At 42.1% G+C, this 21,134-nt stretch overlaps 1 protein-coding gene across 1 annotated transcript in view; it reads left to right on the top strand.

Moving 5' to 3' along the window:
- The first annotated feature begins 3,887 nt into the window (after positions 1–3,887).
- Positions 3,888–21,134, top strand: part of LOC106570470 (electrogenic aspartate/glutamate antiporter SLC25A13, mitochondrial) — a 129,179-nt gene continuing 111,932 nt past the window's right edge. Inside the window, exons 1-5 of the mRNA XM_014142850.3 lie at positions 3,888–4,018; positions 4,966–5,013; positions 5,451–5,593; positions 13,144–13,259; positions 15,486–15,625. Coding sequence (XP_013998325.1) covers positions 3,953–4,018; positions 4,966–5,013; positions 5,451–5,593; positions 13,144–13,259; positions 15,486–15,625 — 513 coding nt within the window. The 5' untranslated portion in view covers positions 3,888–3,952. The remainder of the gene's footprint in view (positions 4,019–4,965; positions 5,014–5,450; positions 5,594–13,143; positions 13,260–15,485; positions 15,626–21,134) is intronic.

Here is a 21,134-nt window from a genome sequence, read left to right as displayed (position 1 = left end):
ATGTGGTTTAAAAAGATTCATTACCTGATGGATTAACTGAAGTACCTGACGGATGATAAAAGTCACAACCGGGCTGATAGAATCATTTTTTAAATGCCGACAGACAATTTGTTCGTTGGACATGGTGGGATCTTTTTATGTCTGTAAAATGTATTATGCGAAAAATGGCGGTGGATACACTTTTATGCGTTTAATTATTAGTCTACAGATGAAATAAGTTATGATGAACTTCACAGGGTGGTGAAAGTGCATGGTGATGAGCTTGTTGCTCCTTTCAATAAATATTATGGTTCTTATTCTGGTGATATGGTGATCGATGCTTGGCTGCCGTTTGACAAATACAAATAATATCGCTCTTATCCCTAATAATCTCATAATATAGGTAGCCTACCCACATAGTAGTGTGAAGATGTTCGGTGGGTGCTGAGATTGTTTCTGCCCACACTACAGATGGCTATATCGGTCCACTAATACAGGACTAGTAGAGGCTCAGCGCACTACTTTTGTGCAAAAAATTATATATATTTATTTACCTGATATTTCAGGAGGTGCTGCAGCACCCTCAGCACCCCTGCTTCCCGCGGCTACGCTTACCCACACTGTATCTGCTACAGTAGCTGTTGGCTAGAGCTCATGTGCCAAGGCCAGAGTGGGCACCTTTGCTATATATCGCAACAGTTTTTTTGTGACAAAACCATCAGTAGAGTTTAAAATGCGATGGAAACCCATTTAACTTGTATTCTTTTTATTTTCCTGGGGCCCAGAGTTTTTCCTGATCTGGTTGGCTTACCCAGTGGTTCTCAAATCTCTCCTCGTGTACCCCCGGCCAGTTCATGCATTTGATCTATTCCAGAACTAGCACAACTTGTCCTTGATTAGGTGATTCAGGTGAATTAGTTCAGGGCTAAAACAAAATTGTGAAATGTCTGGGGGTCCCTGAGAAGAGGTTTGAGAACCACTGGGCTAACCTAACTAGGTAAAACTCCGGACCCTAGTTAGAGGGTATAACATAGTAAAAAAAAAAACAGCTGTAAAATGGTTTTATATGGGCTATGATGAGACTAGATCTTTTCTAATCAGGTCATATGTTTTTTTGATTTTTTTTAAAGACAACAACTGCGATTGCACAATATAACTAACATGGCTGAGTTTGCTTTATGCAGGGTTGCATTGTGTAGGCCTTTGCATCTGTAATTAAAAAGTTATTTACACAGTATGTCATTACTGTTGTGCTGATTGTGAATGCCAGTCAATCATTTTGGATTGATAAGGTCTAGGTAGCCTAGCCACCCGAAGTTTGAATATAAACCAAATTTGATCACGTTCACATTTTCTCAACAAAAATAAATAGGCCTATTTTCGTCTATAAATACTAGACGTTACCGCTTACACGGAACCCAAACTGGCTGCGCGCGTGCACCATCATGCATAAATGTATTTGTCCCCACACAAAATGCGATCACAACACGCAGGTTAAAATATCAAAACAAACTCTGAACCAGTTACATTAATTTGTCGAAAAGCATTAAACCTTTATGGCAATTTAGCTAGCTAGCTTGCACTTGCTAACTAATTTGTCCTATTTAGCTAGCTTGCTGTTGCTAGCTAATTTGTCCTGGGATATAAATGTTGAGTTGTTATTTTACCTGAAATGCACAAGGTCCTCTACTCCGACAATTAATCCACACATAAAACGGTCAAACGAATCGTTTCTAGTCATCTCTCCTCCTTCTAGGCTTTTTCTTCTCTTGACTTTATATTGCGATTGTTGATCAGACTGAAGCACAGATTAATTGTGCATGAGTTGACAAATCATGTCTAAAGAACAGTATGTTGTCCCTATTTTCAACGCTTTTGTGGCAATATTTTTTATCAAAACGTTTGCTGGCGGCCCTGCTGTACTGATCTCTGCAACATGGACAGATGGAAATCCCCACATAATGCTACAAATGAAGGCACATACCCTACTGTATGTATGTTCTACTATCTCGAAATGTGGAGTTCGTATCTCAAAATGTTGACTTAATATCTCGACAGTTTTAGATAGTATCACCTTTTTTTTGGAAGGGGTTGGTGGGAATGGGCTTCCATAAATAATGATTGTATTATTATGGAGTGACACTTTTTTTTTTAGATGTTTAACTAAACGTATCAGTGCTTGTGTAGGCATGGGGCCAATTGGTAATTCATTGGCAACACATTCCTCTAATCAGGGGCGGAAATCCCAGGGGGGACGGGGGGGACACGACCCCCCCATCCTGGGAAAAATATGATTTGTCCCCCCCAATATATCACTGAAACATAACTATGTAATTTAAATAATATTAATAATACGCAATGAAAGCAATTGTGCTGATTATAGACACTTAATAGCGCGTTTTTAAGTTTCAAAAGATTGCGACCCCCCCACCCTTTGCCTCACAATGGTTTGATCCACTGCCAGTTCCTTAGCTTGCTAGGTAACGTAGAGGTCATATCTACTGTCTGAAAGGCACTCAATGCACGTAACTGACGTGAGGTTAATCCAGTCAATCGCGCACACACACTAGCTGAATATGCAGAGCTAGCGCGCAAATATTAACTATTAAGCTAGCTAGTACCTATTCCATTTATGTGGCGTCGTCAAAGATGGAATCTTTGCTATCGTCAATTTATTCCAAGATCAGCATGCATGTAAGTTAGTGCTTCAAAGTCCCTGTGATAAGGTTAGCGATAAACTGAACAGAACTACACTCTCTTCTACCATTGTTTTAAATATATTTAATGGTCTCGTTGCAAAAGCTAAATTGTCGCAAGGGAACTTTTATTTATATATTTTATTTCACCTTTATTTAACCCGGGTAGCAAAGGTTATAGCAAACACCACTGAATTGGTGCTCGCTAGCTTTGCAAATTCAGCTATTGTTAGAAGCCAGCCAATATGAAACAAACAATTAAAATTACAAAAGGTTGCAGCATATGTTGTGTAAATGGTGAACTCATACAGCTGTCAACTCTTGTCACTGCAATCCGTTTCACATTTGCTAGCTACCTTTTAGATCGAAGCCCATATAGAATGATAGAAGATAAGATGATAGAAGCCCATCTCCTACTGTAAATAACCTACATACTGTGTGTGTGTAGCCAGCCAGGTAGAAAAATGGCAGAAAAAAGACGGACATCAGAGTATTTTTCAGTACACCAAAACGCAAAGTAAGAACCCTAGTAGCCTAATATCTCAAAGACTAGTTGATAAAATGTTCATAAGAAAGAAATTAAATTCTAATGGAAATGTTTCACAATGATGTCATTAGGCAGAGCAGGCAACAGATGGCACACAGACAGCAGAGTTGGGGACAGATATGCAGGGACAGACTGGCAGAGACAGGGAGTCTCAGGTAAGTTTGTTGAGTCTTTGTTTGGCAACATTATGAAAGGTTCTCAATTTTTTTGACTTGTAAAATAGGAACATAATTGGAAAATGCCATGGATACCCCCACTCTCAACTTAAACTGGTGACTGAACTAAGATTTGTTAAAGGCAATGGTATTGCTGTTGTGATTAGTTGTGTAGTTTTGGGTACCGGTAGCTAGGAGTACGGCAAACACCTTATTTCTTTGGTTCCTCAATATACATTTACCATATTAAACGTAGGCTATGTGTTACAGCACTAGTTTTGGTGTCCCCCTCAGGAATTGCTCTTGAGAAAATGTAATGTAATTGTCCCCTCCAAAGTTGATATCAGATTTTCGCCCCTGCCTCTAATACCTGTGTAGTAACAGTGTATTAATGAACAGTGGATGGTTACATGATGACGATGCCAGACTGACAGCCTCTACGGGTTAACAGCTACATACCACGCTACCTGTTGAACGCTCTATACCACGTGAACACTTGTGCCGCTTTAAGCTCCTCTCTGCACCATCCGACAGCCGCGCGTGATTTCCATGGGAACGTCGTCACGCAAAATAAAATGACCGGGTTTGCTTGGTCAGAGTGGGCTTGGTTGGTTGACAGTAATCTTGCTATGGCTGCAAAGGTAAGTTCACCTTGTCCGAGGAAAAAAACATTTTGTCAGTAGGTGAAATAGACAATGTCAGAATAGACAACGACACCTCCGAACGCACGGACCACATTCTCACACACTGACTTCCTCCCCATCTAGTGACAGATGGCTAGCTAGCTACTAACGTTAGTTAGCCTGATAAGAGGATGTTCGAGGTTAACATTAGCCAGTGGCAATGACATTGGGGCTTTACAGCGAGGAGGATGGGGCAAGGTGGTAATGGGATACAGCCTTTCCCTGTGATGTACTATGCGGAATCCGGTTATCAGACCGACCTCTCACTGAAACCGGTGGTCTCTGTCAGTCCCACGTCTCGAGCCACCGGCTGATTAGCAAACACGTCTTTGACGTGAAGCCGGTTCTAGCCTGGTAAGCTTTATAAGCTTAGTGCTGGTAACCTTGTTTAGCCTTATGCTATATGACGATTCTCCCAATATACATACAGTACTATAGGCTACTGTTGTTACTCGCGCCATTGCCGCAGATATTTCACATAATGTGACAATGTATCAAGTCTATAAGATGCCTCGCGCCACTGTTTGAATGAAGAAAGTGTTCCCTCCCCCAAAGAGCTGTAAACAGCTGGATCCCCTCCTACTACCAGCTCCTACTACCAGACCGTTTCATTACATAGAAAAAGAGAGGAGGCCTAATATTGACTTGTTGAATCCTAAACATGGTCAAAATAGCATGTCTCACTTTTATTACAAATGAGTAAAATATCTTACTCTTAACAAGACATGTAGGTTAAGCTAACATTCTCCTAATATGCCTGTTAATAGAATTGTAAATTTAAAAAAGGGTATTATTATCAGGTTATTACTACAATATTGAGATAATGAGAGCTTGGTTGTTGATTATGTTGATGGGTAACTGTGGTCTTTGATGTAATTTCATGTAATTTTGTTTAATTTCTCCAGGGACAAAGGAGGGCTGACCCTACTGAGCTGAAAGCAATTTTTTTAAAGGTGAGTTTAACAACTTCATGTAATGGAAAGCCATTGTTAATAATGCATTAATTTGTGTCCTTCTTCTGGCTCAAGTCACCTAAACAAGAGTCAATAGCACATTTATGGTTTTCCCCATTGAGGTCTGAATCCTAACTTGAGATCCCTGCACACAACTCAAATTTCTACCGTTGACATCAATGCATGATTTATGCGAAAGTCTCAAGTTACGTGCGAATGATCTCAAGTTAGGTGTCAGCCCAAAGGTTTGAACATGTGTACAGTGTCTTCCTCAATCGGTAGATCATATATTAACAAATCAACAATGGGTTCTGTTTGCGTGTGTTTGTGTGTCTCTCTGTGTGTGTCTCTGTCTGTCTGTCTGCCTGTCTGTGTGTGTGTCTGTGTGTGTGTGCATGTGCATGCGTGTTTGTGTGTGTATGCTTTTGCCGTTGCAGTATGCCAGCATCCAGAAAAACGATGAGCACTACATGTCTCCGGAGGACTTTGTGACTCGGTTCCTCCACGCACACACTGACATCAGGCTGTCTGACGAGGCCACCTCATTGCTGGCTGGGGTGGTGGACCAGAAGAAAGATGGGTGTGTAGAAGATCAGGGCTCTTATCACAAAGCCTATCAGAGTAGGAGTGCTAATCTAGGATCAGTTTTGCTTTTTAATCATAATGAATAGGAGACAATTTGTGAATACAGGCCCTGACCATGAGAATCCAAGACATTAGGCCTAGTTATAGGTTGGTTATGACAAGAACCTGGAGTATTTTGATAATTTGGCGGGTGCTTATGTTTGTCCTATTTGAAATATGAATTGGAAATGTGTTTTTTGCATATCCCAACTCCCCCCGAGAATGGGGTAACAGCCAGGGTCAGCCAAGATCAAGATTTTTCACTTTGTCGACTTGGCGATTCGACTAGCGACCTTTCGGTTACTTTCCCAAAACTAACCGCTAGGCTACCTGCTGTCCTTATAACAAGGGCCCTAGAGGTTTTTGTATCAGTCACATGGTCAGGAAAATGTAGAGCCCTAGGTATGAATTTAACATTGTGGAGAAAAACACAGGACAATAGGGATTGTTTTAGTATTTTTATTCACCATTACTTGAATTAAGCACATATATCTATATACAGTTTATTAGGTACACCAATCCACTACCGGGTCGGACCCCACTTTACCTCCAGAACAGCCTGAATTATCCGGGGCGTGGATTCTACAAGTCGGAAACGTTCCTCAGGGAAGTTAGTCCATGCTGACGTGATGGCATCACACAGTTGATGCAGATTGGACAGCGATTGACCACCGCCACCAGCCTGTACAGTTGACACCAGGCAGGTAGGGTCCATGGACTCATGAAGCTTGCGTCAAATCCTAACTCTGCCATCAGCATGACGCAACAGGAACCAGGATTTGTCGGACCAGGCAAGGTCTTTCCACTCCTAAATTCTCCATTGTTGGTGATCGCATGCCCACTGGAGCCTCTTCTTGTTTTTAGCTGATAGGCGTGGAACCTGGTGTGGTCGTCTGCTGCAATAGCCCATCCGTGATAAGGATTGACGAGTTGTGTGTTTCGAGATACCGTTCTGAACACGGCTTGTTTTCGCCCACAGGACTGCCGCTGGCTGAAACCCTAGATACTTTCGTGTGTGAAAAGCCCATTAGGGCGGCCGTTTCTGAGACACTGGATCCGGCGGGCCTGGCACCAAAGATCATACCACACTCAAAGTCGCTTAGGTCACTCGTTTTGCCCGTTCTAACGTTCAATTGAACAGTAACTGAATGCCTCGAAACCTGTCTGCCTGCTTTATATTGCAAGCCACGTGACTGACTGTCTGTAGGAGCGAATCATTTTCGTGACTGTGGTGGTGTACCTAATAAACTGGCCACTGCGTGTATATACTGTATCTGGCTTTGATCCTGTGTACTCCCCTAACCCTTATTTTCTAATGCACAGGATTCAAGCCAAGAAACAATTAATAATGTTTTGCTTACCACTTATTCTACCACAAATGTATCTGATTTATTTAGTAGAAAAAGAGAATCCTACAAATCCTCAAAGCCCATTTGTCGGGCGTAGTTCCCTTCCTTCTGTTGGTTGTTGCTAGCCTAATTCATCTCATCTTATCCCCCTCTCCCCCCATCACCCCTATTTTTTACATTAATATGTATGTTTTTAATGATACATAATGACGGGCAATAAAATGTTAGGGTAAGTCAAAAAGAAAAAGCGCGTTGCCACGGCAACCACCTGGGCTCCAGCAAAGAGCAGAGTGCATGTGGTCATGTTGCTCACATTATGAAGGCCTGCTTTAAAATGGAGTGGAGGCTGGCTGGCTGCACACATGCACTGTAATTGCCTGTGCCATTCAGCACTCCTGCATTGTGTGAATTTGGGAGCCAGATAAATGGCGACGGCATCACTGCTATTAAGGGATAAATCTATTAGGAAACCATGGCTTGGTCTCTGTATCTAAACCTCATTTGGTGTGGTGGGCTGGTGGGGAGGGGATAGGAAATGACAAGGGAGCAGAAATGTCTGGTTTGATAGTTTGATCAAAGCCACGAAATCAGAGACCTTTGTTTGAATGCATCAATTTTGTTTACAGTTGACATTGTAGGTTAGTCGCCATGTATTTTGTTATTTTTTGCCAGTGAACCCTATAAAGATGTTATGATTTCCGTTAGACAATGAGATGGATGATTATGCCTAGCGCGGGAAGAGACAACAGACAATGGTCGCGTGTCAACAACACCCCCTTTTATGTTTGACAAGAACCTGTTGAGTGAGCTCCCTGAAAGAAAATAAACGAAGAAAACAATCCACGGAGACTATTGTATTTTCATGTACTCCCTCTATCTTAAATTACAGTCTTTTTCGGGATGTGCATACTGCATACATTTTTTTCTCTCTAATGCGTCTTGCTGCTGTTTTTACTCCAGGTAGGATTCCATTTCACAGAGATAAGTCAGGGAGGGGTAATCTTTTTTTCGGAGTAGAGGGGGTTTGGGTGTACGTAAACAGTGTAATGCATTTCTCTGCCTCCCTCTGTGACTGTGTAAATCAGGTGATACACTCACTGACGGCCATCACAGTTTCTCTCTCTCTGCCTTGAAATCACTTTTCTCTCTTGTTATTCAGCCTCCCCAGACTTGGCTGGCTGAGATAGATACACTCCCTTTCTGTCTATGTAGACATCCCTGCTGCTGTCTGAAAGATGTGTCAGAGATTTTTCCTCCCTCCCTCCTTCCCTATCTCTCTCTCTCTATCTCATTTTATTTTTCTCTCTCTCTTGCTCTCTCTTTCTCTCTTTTGCTCTCCCCCTCTCTCTCTCTCTCTCACTCTCTTTTTCGATGGAAAACTCTTCCAAGTCTCTTGGGGGTTAAAACTTTGTAAAGAGAGCATGCTGGGAAAATAGCAGTCCTCCCAGCCAGCCATGTGTATTTTGGTGTGCCTGCTTGGAAGAACCCAAAGCATCCAGCCCACCAGCCGGACAGCTAGCGAGACAGACAGCCTGACAGCCAGCCGGCCAGTCAGCTAGCCAGCAGTCACCTCTGGGTGGAAGGCTGTCAGTGACAATAGCAGGGACAGGGGATCATTGAAGGTGTCCTCTTACCCCTCTACTATCAGGTATAAAAGCTGTCGCTCCAGCCTAACCCGCCCAAATGTTTATGCTGTAAACAGTGTTGTAGGTCCTGGATAGCTCTTCTAGGAGCTGTGTTTACCAGCTGAAGATGACAAAAAAGTCTAGACATCATATACACCCTCGAACAAAGACATCAAGGATGTTTACCTACTTATCGACTTTGTACAGAGATACACTTTCAACCTTTGTTGACCTCTCACTCAGACTAAGAAAGGGCCACATGTACTGCATGATCATATTCACTGAATAGCTACTGATTTCAAATGAAAAACAATCCTCTCCATTTAGTATAGCATTAACTGCACACGTTGGGATTTATATCTTACATTTCCTGAACACATACTGTAGTCTCCTGTTTATTTTTTTGTGCACTGTTTACTCAGACAATGTACAATCTGGTCACATGCCATATTAGTTGGTAGATGGTTTGTATTACAAAGTGATGGCATCTCATTTTTGGGGGTAATTGTTCCCTAGTAGCTTTTTATCTATTTTACTAGGCAAGTCAGTTAAGAACAAATTCTTATTTACAATGATGGCCTACTCTGGCCAAACCTGGACAATGCTGGGCCAATTCTGCGCCGCCCTATGGGACTCCCAATCACGGCCGGATGTGATTCAGCCTGGATTTGAACCAGAGACTGTAGTGACGCCTCTTGCACTGAGATGCAGCGCCTTAGACCACTGCGCCACTCGGGAGCCCCTAGTCATAGGAATGCTAATCAACCATCATAATCCTCATCCCTGGCACATTCACCATAGTGTGTGTACTACCTCCTGAACCCTCTCACATCTCCCAAAGTCATCTTAATACCCCTGATAATCAACAAGTTACAGTAACATTGTCATAATCCATGGCTTGATAACTATTGAAATGCTCACCACCTAAACTGATGCATATAAAAAATCCTACTGCACTTCCCTACTGCATTTTAGGCAGTCTCTCTGTTCTCTCTCCTGCTTTCCTCTGAAGTTTGTCTACAGTAAGTCACCAAATGACCTTCTAAATTGGTCATTTTTAAGAGTTTTTATGTTTCAACCTCAACATTTTTTCATTTTCAACATTTAATATGGTTCCAGCCGCAAGAGCTGTACCCATATTAGCTTGTAGCAGGGCACTTTTGTGCACCTCCACCCACTCCCTGCCAGCAGGCCCCTGTTTGAAAACCGTCAGCTTGCTAAGTCAATAAAACAATTACTCTTTCCGATTTTTCTACACCGCAAGGCAGACAGAGCAGAGCATACCTACAAGCCTACAGATTCCCAATTAATCCCTCTTTGAATTTCATCAGTAACAAAATTAATTAGAGTTGCCAGGAAAATGTAATCATCTCTCCCTGGAAATTGAAATAGATTAGAGATGTGTGCTCAGGGGATTGCTCATTAGGACTGACCCCGCATAATTATTGTATCCATTTGTGAAATTCATAATGGACTTCAGGCAACTTTGAACCGCGCATGAATTAAGACTAGATTGTGCCGTTGTCCCCAGGGCTCCCATGGGAGTTCAAATGACTCTGTTGGTATGTTAGTCCTGTTTTTGTAGATGATGTATGGCCATTTGTAGTAATATCATAAAGAAGTGAAATACAATGGTATTAGTGACACATACATGCTGCAGACTACACATCCAGAGAGAGAGAGAGAGATAGAGAGAGAGATAGTATGAAAGAGAGAGAAAGATAGAGAGAAAGACCGCAAGATATATATATATATATATATATATGTTTCTATCTCTCTATAAAGAGAGAGATAGAAAGGGAGAGAGCGAGACTTAGAGACCTTAGTACATTTTTGGACATGGGCAAAACTGTAATTTTTATGCTGAAATATAGGCAATACAGTAAAAGTGAAAGGATTTCCAAAGCTGTCTCAAAACTCCCGTCGTACTTGTACACCTGTTTATCATGGCAGAGGGGGAAATGTAAAACTTCATATTTAATCATTTTTACTTGTGTAAAGTTGCCAGTCAACGTAGCAGTCAACTCTGACTGGCACACAACACTGACATGAAATCATTCTCATTAAGTTTGACATTTCACTCAGCTGAGAAGTAGCCTACCTTTATTAAGATTTTCATAGATTGATAGGCTGTTCTGTAAATTGGTTTTGTCATCCAGTGTTGTAAGTTAAATTGTATTCTATAGTTCTGCTCTAAATGATTGCACAACAAGTGCTGTAAAATGTGTTCTAGTGATGGTGATAGTCCTTCTCTGCTCTCTCATTGTGGAACAGGACATTATCTGAGTAGTCTTTAACAGGATAGCCTCACATTCAACTTGCTTTTTATTTGTCTCTCTTCTCTCACTATTTGTTTCACTATTTCTCTCTCTCTGTCTCTGTCTCAATTCAATTCAAGGGCTTTATTGGCATGATAAGCATATGTTAACATTGCCAAAGCGAGGGAAGTTGATAATAAACAAAAGTGAAGTAAAGAATAAAAATGTACAGTAAACATGACACTCACAGAAATTCCAAAATAATTAAGACATTTCAAATGTCATATTATGTCTATATACAGTGTTGTAACGATGTGCAAATAGTTAAAGTACAAAAGGGAAAATAAATAAACATAAATATGGGTTGTATTTACAATGGTGTTTGTTCACTGGTTTCCCTTTTCTTGTGGCAACACACATCTTGCTGCTGTGATGTCACACTGTGGTATTTCACCCAGTAGATATGAGAGTTTTTAAATTCTTTGTGAATCTGTGTCTCTAATATGGTCATACATTTGGCAGGAGGTTGGGAAGTGCAGCTCAGTTTCCACCTAATTTTGTGGGCAGTGTGCACATAGCCTGTCTTCTCTTGAGATCCAAGTCTGCCTACGGCGGCCTTTCTCAATAGCAAGGCTATGCTCACTGAGTCAGTACATAGTCAAAGCTTTCCTTAAGTTTGGGTCAGTCACAGTGGTCAGGTATTCTGCCACTGTGTACTCTCTGTTTAGGGACAAATAGCATTCTAGTTTGCTGTGTTTCTTTGTTAATTCTTTCCAATGTATCAAGTAATTATCTTTTTGTTTTCTCATGACTTGGTTGTGTTGCTGTCCTAGGAGTTTATGGGGTCTGTTTGTGTTTGTGAACAGAGCCCCAGGACCAGCTTGCTTAGGGGACTCTTCTCCAGGTTCATCTCTCTGTAGGTGATGGCTTTATTATGGAAGGTTTGGGAATCGCTTCCTTTTAGGTGGTTGTAGAATTTAAGGGCTCTTTTCTGGATTTTGATAATTAGCGTGTGTTGGCCTAATTCTGCTCTCTATGCATTATTTGGTGTTTTACATTGTACACAGAGGATATTTTTGCAGAATTCTGCACGCAGAGTCTCAATTTGGTGAATTCTTGGTTGGTGAGCGGACCCCAGACCTCACAACCATAAAGGCCAATGAGTTCTATAACTGATTCTAGTATTTTTAGCCAGATCCTAATTGTTATGTCGAATGTTATGTTCCTTTTGATGGCATAGAAGGTCCTTGTCTTGTCTCTCAGATCGTTCACAGCTTTGTGGAAGTTACCAGTGGCGCTGATGTTTAGGCCGAGGTATGTATAGTTTTTCTGTGCTATAGGGCAATGGTGTTTAGATGGAAATTGTATTAGTGGTCCTGGGAACTGGACCTTTTTTTGTCTTACTGAGATTTTGTGTCAGGGCCCAGGTCTGATTGTGCAGAAGATCTAGATGCTGCTGTAGGCCCTCCTTGGTTGGAGAAAGAAACACCAGATCATCAGCAAACAGTAGACATTTGACTTCAGATTCTAGTAGGGTGAGGCCGGGTGCTGCAGGCTGTTCTAGTGCCCTTGCCAATTCGTTGATATCTAAGTTGAAGAGAGTGAGTGGGGCTTAAGCTGCATCCCTGTCTCACCCTGTTGCCCTGTGGAAAGAAATGTGTGTTTTTGGCCAATTTTAACCACACGCCTGTTTGTGTACATGGATTTTATAATGTCGTATGTTTTTCCCCCAACACCACTTTCCATCAATTTGTATAGCAGACCCTCATGCCAAATAGAGTCAAAGGCTTTTTTGAAATCAACAAAGCATGAGAAGACTTTGCCTTTGTTTTGGTTTGTTTGTTTGTCAATTATTGTGTGCAGGATGAACACGTGGTCTGTCGTACGGTAATTTGGTAAAAAGCCTATTTGACATTTGCTCAGTACATTGTTTTCACTGAGGAAATGTACGAGTCTGCTATTAATGATAATGCAGAGGATTTTCCCAAGGTTGCTGTCGATGCATATCCCACGGTAGTTATTGGGGTCAAATTTGTCTCCACTTTTGTGAATTGGGGTGATCAGTCCTTGGTTCCAAATATTGGGGAAGATGCCAGAGCTGAGGATGATGTTAAAGAGTTTAAGTATAGCAGGTTGGAATTTGTGGTCTGTATACTTTATCATTTCATTGAGGATACCATCAACACAACAGTCTCTCTCTTTTTTTTCTCTCTCGCTCTCTCTCTCCCTCTCCCTCACCCTCTCTCCCTTTCTCTCTCTCTTTCTCTCCTTCAGGTTGATCTCCTTCCAGGAGTTTGTGGCTTTTGAGTCGGTCCTGTGTGCTCCAGATGCTCTCTACATGGTCGCCTTCCTGCTGTTCGACAAGACTGGCAAAGGAGCAGCCACCTACGGTACGTAACCTTCCTTCTGGTTTGATTGACAGCTCTAATTTAGCTCTAACCCTCTAATCCCTAGGTATGAGTTGTGGCATATGAGGGACCTGTGAGACCTGTGATATGCAGGTGACCATTGAAGTGCAAAACAATCTGGACACTTATAGCTAGGATTTTAATATTTAAGTGAAGGAATAATTCTTAGTACACTGTGAGGTCTTTTATTTACTGAAAGTAAATTTCATTGGACATTTTGTTATTTTGGAAGAGGTTGATAATAAAATGTTTTACTCTCTCAAAATGACAAAAAATGATATTGTCACACATAACCATCAGAGTCAATGACAGTAACCTTAGCCCCTATGAAGGTGACAGTGTAAGCACCCCTATGGAGATGACAGGATGACAGATATTGGTTTTGGAAGGGTGGAGGGGTGGAGGGGGAGAAGACATGTCTGTCGGAGACGAGGGGAGTGTGTATGTGATTGGCACCATTACCCAGAAGCCTCCGAGCCCAGAGGTTAGAAGAGGAGACATTTGTACGTGTTGCTCATTTCACATTTCCCTAATTGATTTAAACAACCCTAATTTTGCCTTCTGTAGGTGTGCCACATTAGCACATTAGGACTGATTTGAAATGCAGCGCACATATCTTGGGCACAAACAGAGAGAAACTAAATTCCATTCTAATTGTTGCTAGTCGGCAGGGAGTAAGATCATTGTGGTTCATTATATATGCACATATGTTAATTTTCATATTTTAAAAGCTCAATTAGACTATTTATCTGTGACTTGGTATATCTGGTTTAGTAATTGAAAGGTCTGTTGTTTTTCTGCCTTCTGAAAGGTTAATGAATATAGCCTTCCCGAAGGCTACCGCGGCTACGCTAGGAGATGCAATAAGAAGTCAAATATTTCACATGCCCATACATTGCTGTCTGTACCTCATGTTCTGCTACCATTTTAACTTGTGACTGAGATTATGGTCTTGTCAAAGTCACTTTATTGTCATCCATTACATCATTTTCTCTTTTCTCTTTGCTTTTCCATTAGATGAAATGGCCTTCTCCATCTCAACCAATATTACAAGTCACTCCTTTATAACTTATTAAAAGCATTCACTGCTGCGGCTTAGCTGCATTAAAGACAGTTTGTTTTTCAACATCAATGGCTTGTTCTGATTTCTTATTTCTTTTCATAACATTTTTGTACGCTCTTTTCTTGTTTGTTAGTAACCTGTGTAATTTATATTAAGTGAATGTGGAAAAACTTATATTATTAAATGAAGGGATGAATGCACTGTTATTTCTTAGTGTTTCATAAAAATACATCCATAATTTGGTGGAATAGAGTTCCTAAAACCGTGACATGAATGCATGTTAAAACGGGATTGTACTTCAGCCAAAGAGATAAAAAAAGAGGATAAAAGGTTGCCTGGGTGTTGACAGGTCCATAAAGGCTGATAATATAAACGGCAGGTCTGGAATGGGGAATGGCACTGCAGTGTTACACTGTTGAGTAAATGCAGCATTTTTATTGCCTCATTAAAGTGTAAAATCTGCTGGAGCTGTCTTGTTCCAAAAGGTAGGTCCTGACTGGGGGAAAAATCACACTCCATATTTCTAGTGTGCGGCCCAAATCCCTCTCTCATTTCTCTTTAAGTTGTTCATTCCCCTCTTAGTTACACTGATACATACCAGCAGGTTTGAAACACATTTCTGGTTTCGTGGCGTAATAAGGAACAGGTTTCTCTGGCTCTGTTTGTTTTGGTTTCTCTGATAAGGCTGCAATCATTTGGGCTGGTGTTCAATGTCTCCCACCTACATTACCTCTATTGGCTGAGACTGTTACAGAATTAGAAAAGTGTGTAATCACATAGCTTCACATATTTTATAGCTACAGTAAGCCTACAGTACTGTCTAATGCCTCCATCAGATGTCAATCCATCGTCATTGTTGAGCCCTGTGGCTTCAGGAACCTGTAACTTCCATCGTTATTAACACATACTTTTCTAATATCAAATCTCTTAAAAAACTGGTCAATGATCATTCCAATGACTTGATACAAAATAATACATTTTGACATAGTACACAACAATGTCCGCCATGTCTGCAAGTAACCGAGTCTTGCGACGCAATGCTACTGCTAACCAGCCATCTACAGTAGTCTGTTTTGTCAACTGTGTCTGAATGAAAAGGGGACTGATTTCATTAAAGGTGCTCGTCTCGTCTTGTCTCTCCTCAGAGGACGTGAAGCAGGTCTTCAGCCAAACCACAAACCATCAGCACATCCCCTTTAACTGGGACTCTGAGTTCATGCGGCTGCACTTCGGCACGGAGAGGACCAAGCACCTCAGCTATGGAGAGTTCACCCAGTTCCTCCTGGTGGGTTGAAATTCTCTATATCACCTTGCACTCACATAGACTGACTGTCTCTCTTTTTCTCTCGCTGTCTCTCTTTCTGTCTGAGCAAATTCTTTGTCCACTTCAGTGTGTTTCTCTGTCAGTCAGATGTCCGTTTAAATGTGCGTCTCCCTCTTTATCTCTCTGTCAATGTTTCTATCTCGCTCTCAATTTCATCCTCTCCATTCGTGTCTGACTTTGTCTTTCTGTCTGTCAAGTCTTTTCATTTTGCCTTCAGACCCTGCATATTAATTATTGTCTGAATTTTCTTCTGACACAGTCAATGAAACCACATCAGTTTTGGTGTTTGATCTTTACTATAACCTCCTTGTCTGTATTCAGACTGTGTGTGATGCCGGTGGTGTGTGTCTGTATTCAGACTGTGTGTGATGCCGATGGTGTGTGTGTCTGTATTCAGACTGTGTGTGATGCCGATGGTGTGTGTCTGTATTCAGACTGTGTGTGATGCCGGTGGTGTGTGTGTCTGTATTCAGACTGTGTGTGATGGCGATGGTGTGTGTGTCTGTATTCAGACTGTGTGTGATGCCGATGGTGTGTGTGTCTGTATTCAGACTGTGTGTGATGCCGATGGTGTGTGTCTGTATTCAGACTGTGTGTGATGCCGATGGTGTGTGTGTCTGTATTCAGACTGTGTGTGATGCCGATGGTGTGTGTGTCTGTATTCAGACTGTGTGTGATGCCGATGGTGTGTGTGTATTCAGACTGTGTGTGATGCCGATGGTGTGTGTGTGTCTGTATTCAGACTGTGTGTGATGCCGATGGTGTGTGTGTCTGTATTCAGGCTGTGTGTGTGATGACCATGGTGTGTGTGTATTCAGACTGTGTGTGATGCCGATGGTGTGTGTGTCTGTATTCAGGCTGTGTGTGATGCCGATGGTGTGTGTGTCTGTATTCAGACTGTGTGTGATGCCGATGGTGTGTGTGTATTCAGACTGTGTGTGATGCCGATGGTGTGTGTGTCTGTATTCAGACTGTGTGTGATGCCGATGGTGTGTGTGTCTGTATTCAGACTGTGTGTGATGCCGATGGTGTGTGTGTATTCAGACTGTGTGTGATGCCGATGGTGTGTGTGTCTGTATTCAGGCTGTGTGTGATGCCGATGGTGTGTGTGTCTGTATTCAGACTGTGTGTGATGCCGATGGTGTGTGTGTATTCAGACTGTGTGTGATGCCGATGGTGTGTGTGTCTGTATTCAGACTGTGTGTGATGCCGATGGTGTGTGTGTCTGTATTCAGACTGTGTGTGATGCCGATGGTGTGTGTGTCTGTATTCAGACTGTGTGTGATGCCGGTGGTGTGTGTGTCTGTATTCAGACTGTGTGTGATGCCGATGGTGTGTGTGTGTCTGTATTCAGTGTGGGGGATGCCCATCCAGCCTTGGCTTGATACACATTCTCAGGTTCCTCTACTTGGTCCTGTTTCCCCAACACAGCCATCCATATTAACCTGATTCTACTTGGTCCTGTTTCCCCAACACAGCCATCCATATTAACCTGATTCTACTTGGTCCTGTTTCCCCAACACAGCCATCCATATTAACCTGATTCTACTTGGTCCTGTTTCCCCAACACAGCCATCCATATTAACCTGATTCTACTTGGTCCTGTTTCCCCAACACAGCCATCCATATTAACCTGATTCTACTTGGTCCTGTTTCCCCAACACAGCCATCCATATTAACCTGATTCTACTTGGTCCTGTTTCCCCAACACAGCCATCCATATTAACCTGATTCTACTTGGTCCTGTTTCCCCAACACAGCCATCCATATTAACCTGATTCTACTTGGTCCTGTTTCCCCAACACAGCCATCCATATTAACCTGATTCTACTTGGTCCTGTTTCCCCAACACAGCCATCCATATTAACCTGATTCTACTTGGTCCTGTTTCCCCAACACAGCCATCCATATTAACCTGATTCTACTTGGTCCTGTTTCCCCAACACAGCCATCCATATTAACCTGATTCTACTTGGTCCTGTTTCCCCAACACAGCCATCCATATTAACCTGATTCTACTTGGTCCTGTTTCCCCAACACAGCCATCCATATTAACCTGATTCTACTTGGTCCTGTTTCCCCAACACAGCCATCCATATTAACCTGATTCTACTTGGTCCTGTTTCCCCAACACAGCCATCCATATTAACCTGATTAGTCATCAATGAAACACTGAGGGTATATTTTAGAACAGGCTGGTATTAGTTTTCCATTACAGTTAAGTGACGTAACCACCAACATAGACCTACTCCACCTATACCCTCCTATGCAAAACAGGGGACATTTTCTCCTCCGTAGTATCATCTGTGCTGCTGCCGCATTCCTTCTGTATTTGTGGTGTGCGAGCCATTTTCCAATATGATGTCTAGACGTGAAATCAGGGGAGAGGGCGAGTGGAGGAGAGGGAGAATGGTGGGTCGGCCGTGCCAAGTTTTCATCTACACTCACTATATCTGAATGAGCTTTCTATGCTACACTTAACTTGGACCAGATGGGTTACACACTGTGAAGAACACACTGATATTGTGTGTGTGTGTGTGTGTGTGTGTGTGTGTGTGTGTGTGTGTGTGTGTGTGTGTGTGTGTGTGTGTGTGTGTGTGTGTGTGTGTGTGTGTGTAGCCTATGTGTGTGTGTGTGTGTGTCTGTGTCTGTGTGAGGTGCAGCCAGTTAGAGTAGAGAATGAATTTTGCATTCAGGGCTTGCCCAGTTCCACTCCACTGGTTTCCAATACTTCATAACAGGAGTACAGCAGTAATGCTCATAGCTCAACTATGAAATACACATTTCCTATTTCACTCACTTCATTTAGTCAATTTATTTCATTCAGGGCTTGTGATTGAAGTGTTTTCTCAGCAGTAGAGGAGAACAGTGCTGTTATGAACCCACTGAGACCTGAGTGAAGATCTTTAAGACTTTAACAAACTATTATTCATATTCCTCAATTATTTCAATACACTGCTATTTGAAAATACTTTAAATTCTGTTCCCATTTGTGTTGTGAATGGTAAAGATAATACAGATTGAAGTAATGTATCTCAGTTAATCACCGGCAAATGTAATATGCTTCTCATACAACACACACTGTAAATAATAAGGTTCGTTTTCAGTGGTTTTCTCTATGGGGTTTCTCATCCTTATACTTAGTGTTTACATGTGTGTTGTATTCATCCATAATGATGACGGGCCAGATGGAAACAAGATGGGATTATCCCGGAAAACGTTCGCGCTGCAAATTTCTCATAAGGGCTCTCTCGCCAATTACTGTCACGGTGGAAGCCAGAGATTCTCCAAAATTACATGATGTGTAGGGCATAGAGTGTGATTTGGGATGCAGACATTCTTTTTACCCTCTTGTGTCGTGGATGCCAACCAAGGGCTGATTGACTTCACATTGTTGTGTACATAGTGTGGTTTGGTGATGTATGCCATGCGTAGAGGTGGCACATGGCAGCCAATAGCTATGTCAGATGTGCTGCTTGGCACACTGAACATGGATGGAGGGCATTAAAGTGGCTTTGTTATGTTATGTCTGAGCTTTTTAAAGCTACAGTCTACGATTTGGGTTGTGTTTTCAATGGTAATTTCAACGCTTGATATTCACATATGTAGCTGCAAAAAACCTGAATCCCAGTCTTTAGCTTTAAGGGTCAGTAATGACTTTAACCTGGTTTGTGTTGATCGGAACCAGAGGGAACATTTTTTACATTTTAGTCATTTAGCAGACGCTCTCATCCAGAGCGACTTACAGTAGTGAATGCATACATTTCATACATTTTTTTTTCTGTGCTGGCCCCCCGTGGGAATCGAACCCACAACCCTGGCGTTGCAAACACCATGCTCTACCAACTGAGCTACAGTTAGAGGGAATATGTACAGTATTTCTCCTGCAGGTATTCCTTTGTTTAAAGACCTTAAACAGCGGGAAAGACACCAATGCCTCTCGTATTGAAACCCAAAACAGAGGTGGCTCGTCAAATATTCCATCCAATCCAGAGACAATTGAAGTGAGTGTAAATGCCGTGGTAGTCTGGGTATTGGTCTTCAGAGGCTTAGCTCTCCTCCTGAAAACCATGTCTCTAAAACACTCACAGTTGTAATAAGTTCCGTTTTTACAGGCTAAAAGCGGCTAAAACCGTAAACTGCTACATTCTGGGCCGCAATTGTTCTGTTGTTCCATGTGGTTGTGGTAGGCTCCTAACTCTACTTAGTGTTGTCTTGCTCCAGTCTCTGTAGCTCAGGGATATTTTCCACCCTTCTCTTGTTTTGACTATACTGCTCCAGCTGTCTTTTCATTTGATGTTTTCTCTGTGTTAGTCCCCCCCCCACTCCCCAATTTGGACCTCTTCATCAGAATGTAAAAACAAAAATACTGAAAAAAATTCAGATGATGAAAATGTCTCTTTCACAAGTTATTTATGTTTATTTGCAATATGTTCGTTTGGATGGCTTCCATTTTGGACCTCCTCAGTACATTTAGTATAACCACCCCTAATGATGATTTTCCTAATTGATCGTTAAATGACGGTAGGTAGCTGACGAGCTCATATGCAGAAAGTGTTATTGACACCCTGTTCTCACAGAAACCTGTTTTGCGGATCACACCCCTTTTGGGAGAAATGTCAATAGTAATTCCCCCCCTTTCTATTTAGCTTTTCGTAGGTGTCAATCTCCTGAAAGTGTTCTCTGGGGTTGGTGAGTGTAGCCGGAGGCCTGTTATGTTATCAGCCTCTAAATGTCAGTCACAAAGACTTAGACGCAGGAATACATGCTAACAGATTTTGATGTGCAGTACTTTTTGAATATTGTGTTGCAGGCTATTCTTATGATAAAGAATGGTAGAGAGGAAGTCCCAAAATCCATATGAATGTAATATTCAATAATATCTCTAATTGACTTAAATAAAGTCAGTAAGTAGCATATGTGTATTGTAGTTTTACAGTTGTTTGAATTTTGGTATTTGCAGTATGAGCCATGACGAAGCGGTATTGTGTTTGAGGTTTGTTTACAGTGTGTCTCACCAGACGTGTGGTCACAGGTAGTGATAATGGCTTTTCATTTCAAAGCCCCACAGGAGTCTTCCCATGAGCCTGTCTGTTGTCTCTGTGGTCCACGGAGGAGGAAGCTGCCGTGCCGTGTGTGTATGTGTGTGTGTTGTGAAATAGTGACCACTTAGGTGATTAGCCAGTCAGTTTGTGTGTGTGTATCCCCTGGAGTGCCATAATGGGGGATTTGGGCTGGTGAGAGAAACACAAGAGTCGCCCCACAGCAGCAGCGTGACGAGAGGAAAGGAGAGAGGAAAGGAGAGAAGAGAAGAGAGGAAAGGAGAGAGGGGAGCGGAGAGGAGAGGAGAGAGGAAAGAAGAGAGGACAGGAGAGGAGAGAGAGAGAGAGAGAGAGAGAGAGAGAGAGAGAGGAGAGAGCAAATGACTGCAGCTCCTCTAAATGCTGGCCCCCTGTAACTGAGAGCGGAA

This window comes from Salmo salar, chromosome 14 (assembly GCF_965601325.2).
Source record: "Salmo salar chromosome 14, fSalSal1, whole genome shotgun sequence".
NCBI classification, from domain to species: domain Eukaryota; kingdom Metazoa; phylum Chordata; class Actinopteri; order Salmoniformes; family Salmonidae; genus Salmo; species Salmo salar.
This window is presented reverse-complemented; position numbering and strand designations above follow the sequence as displayed.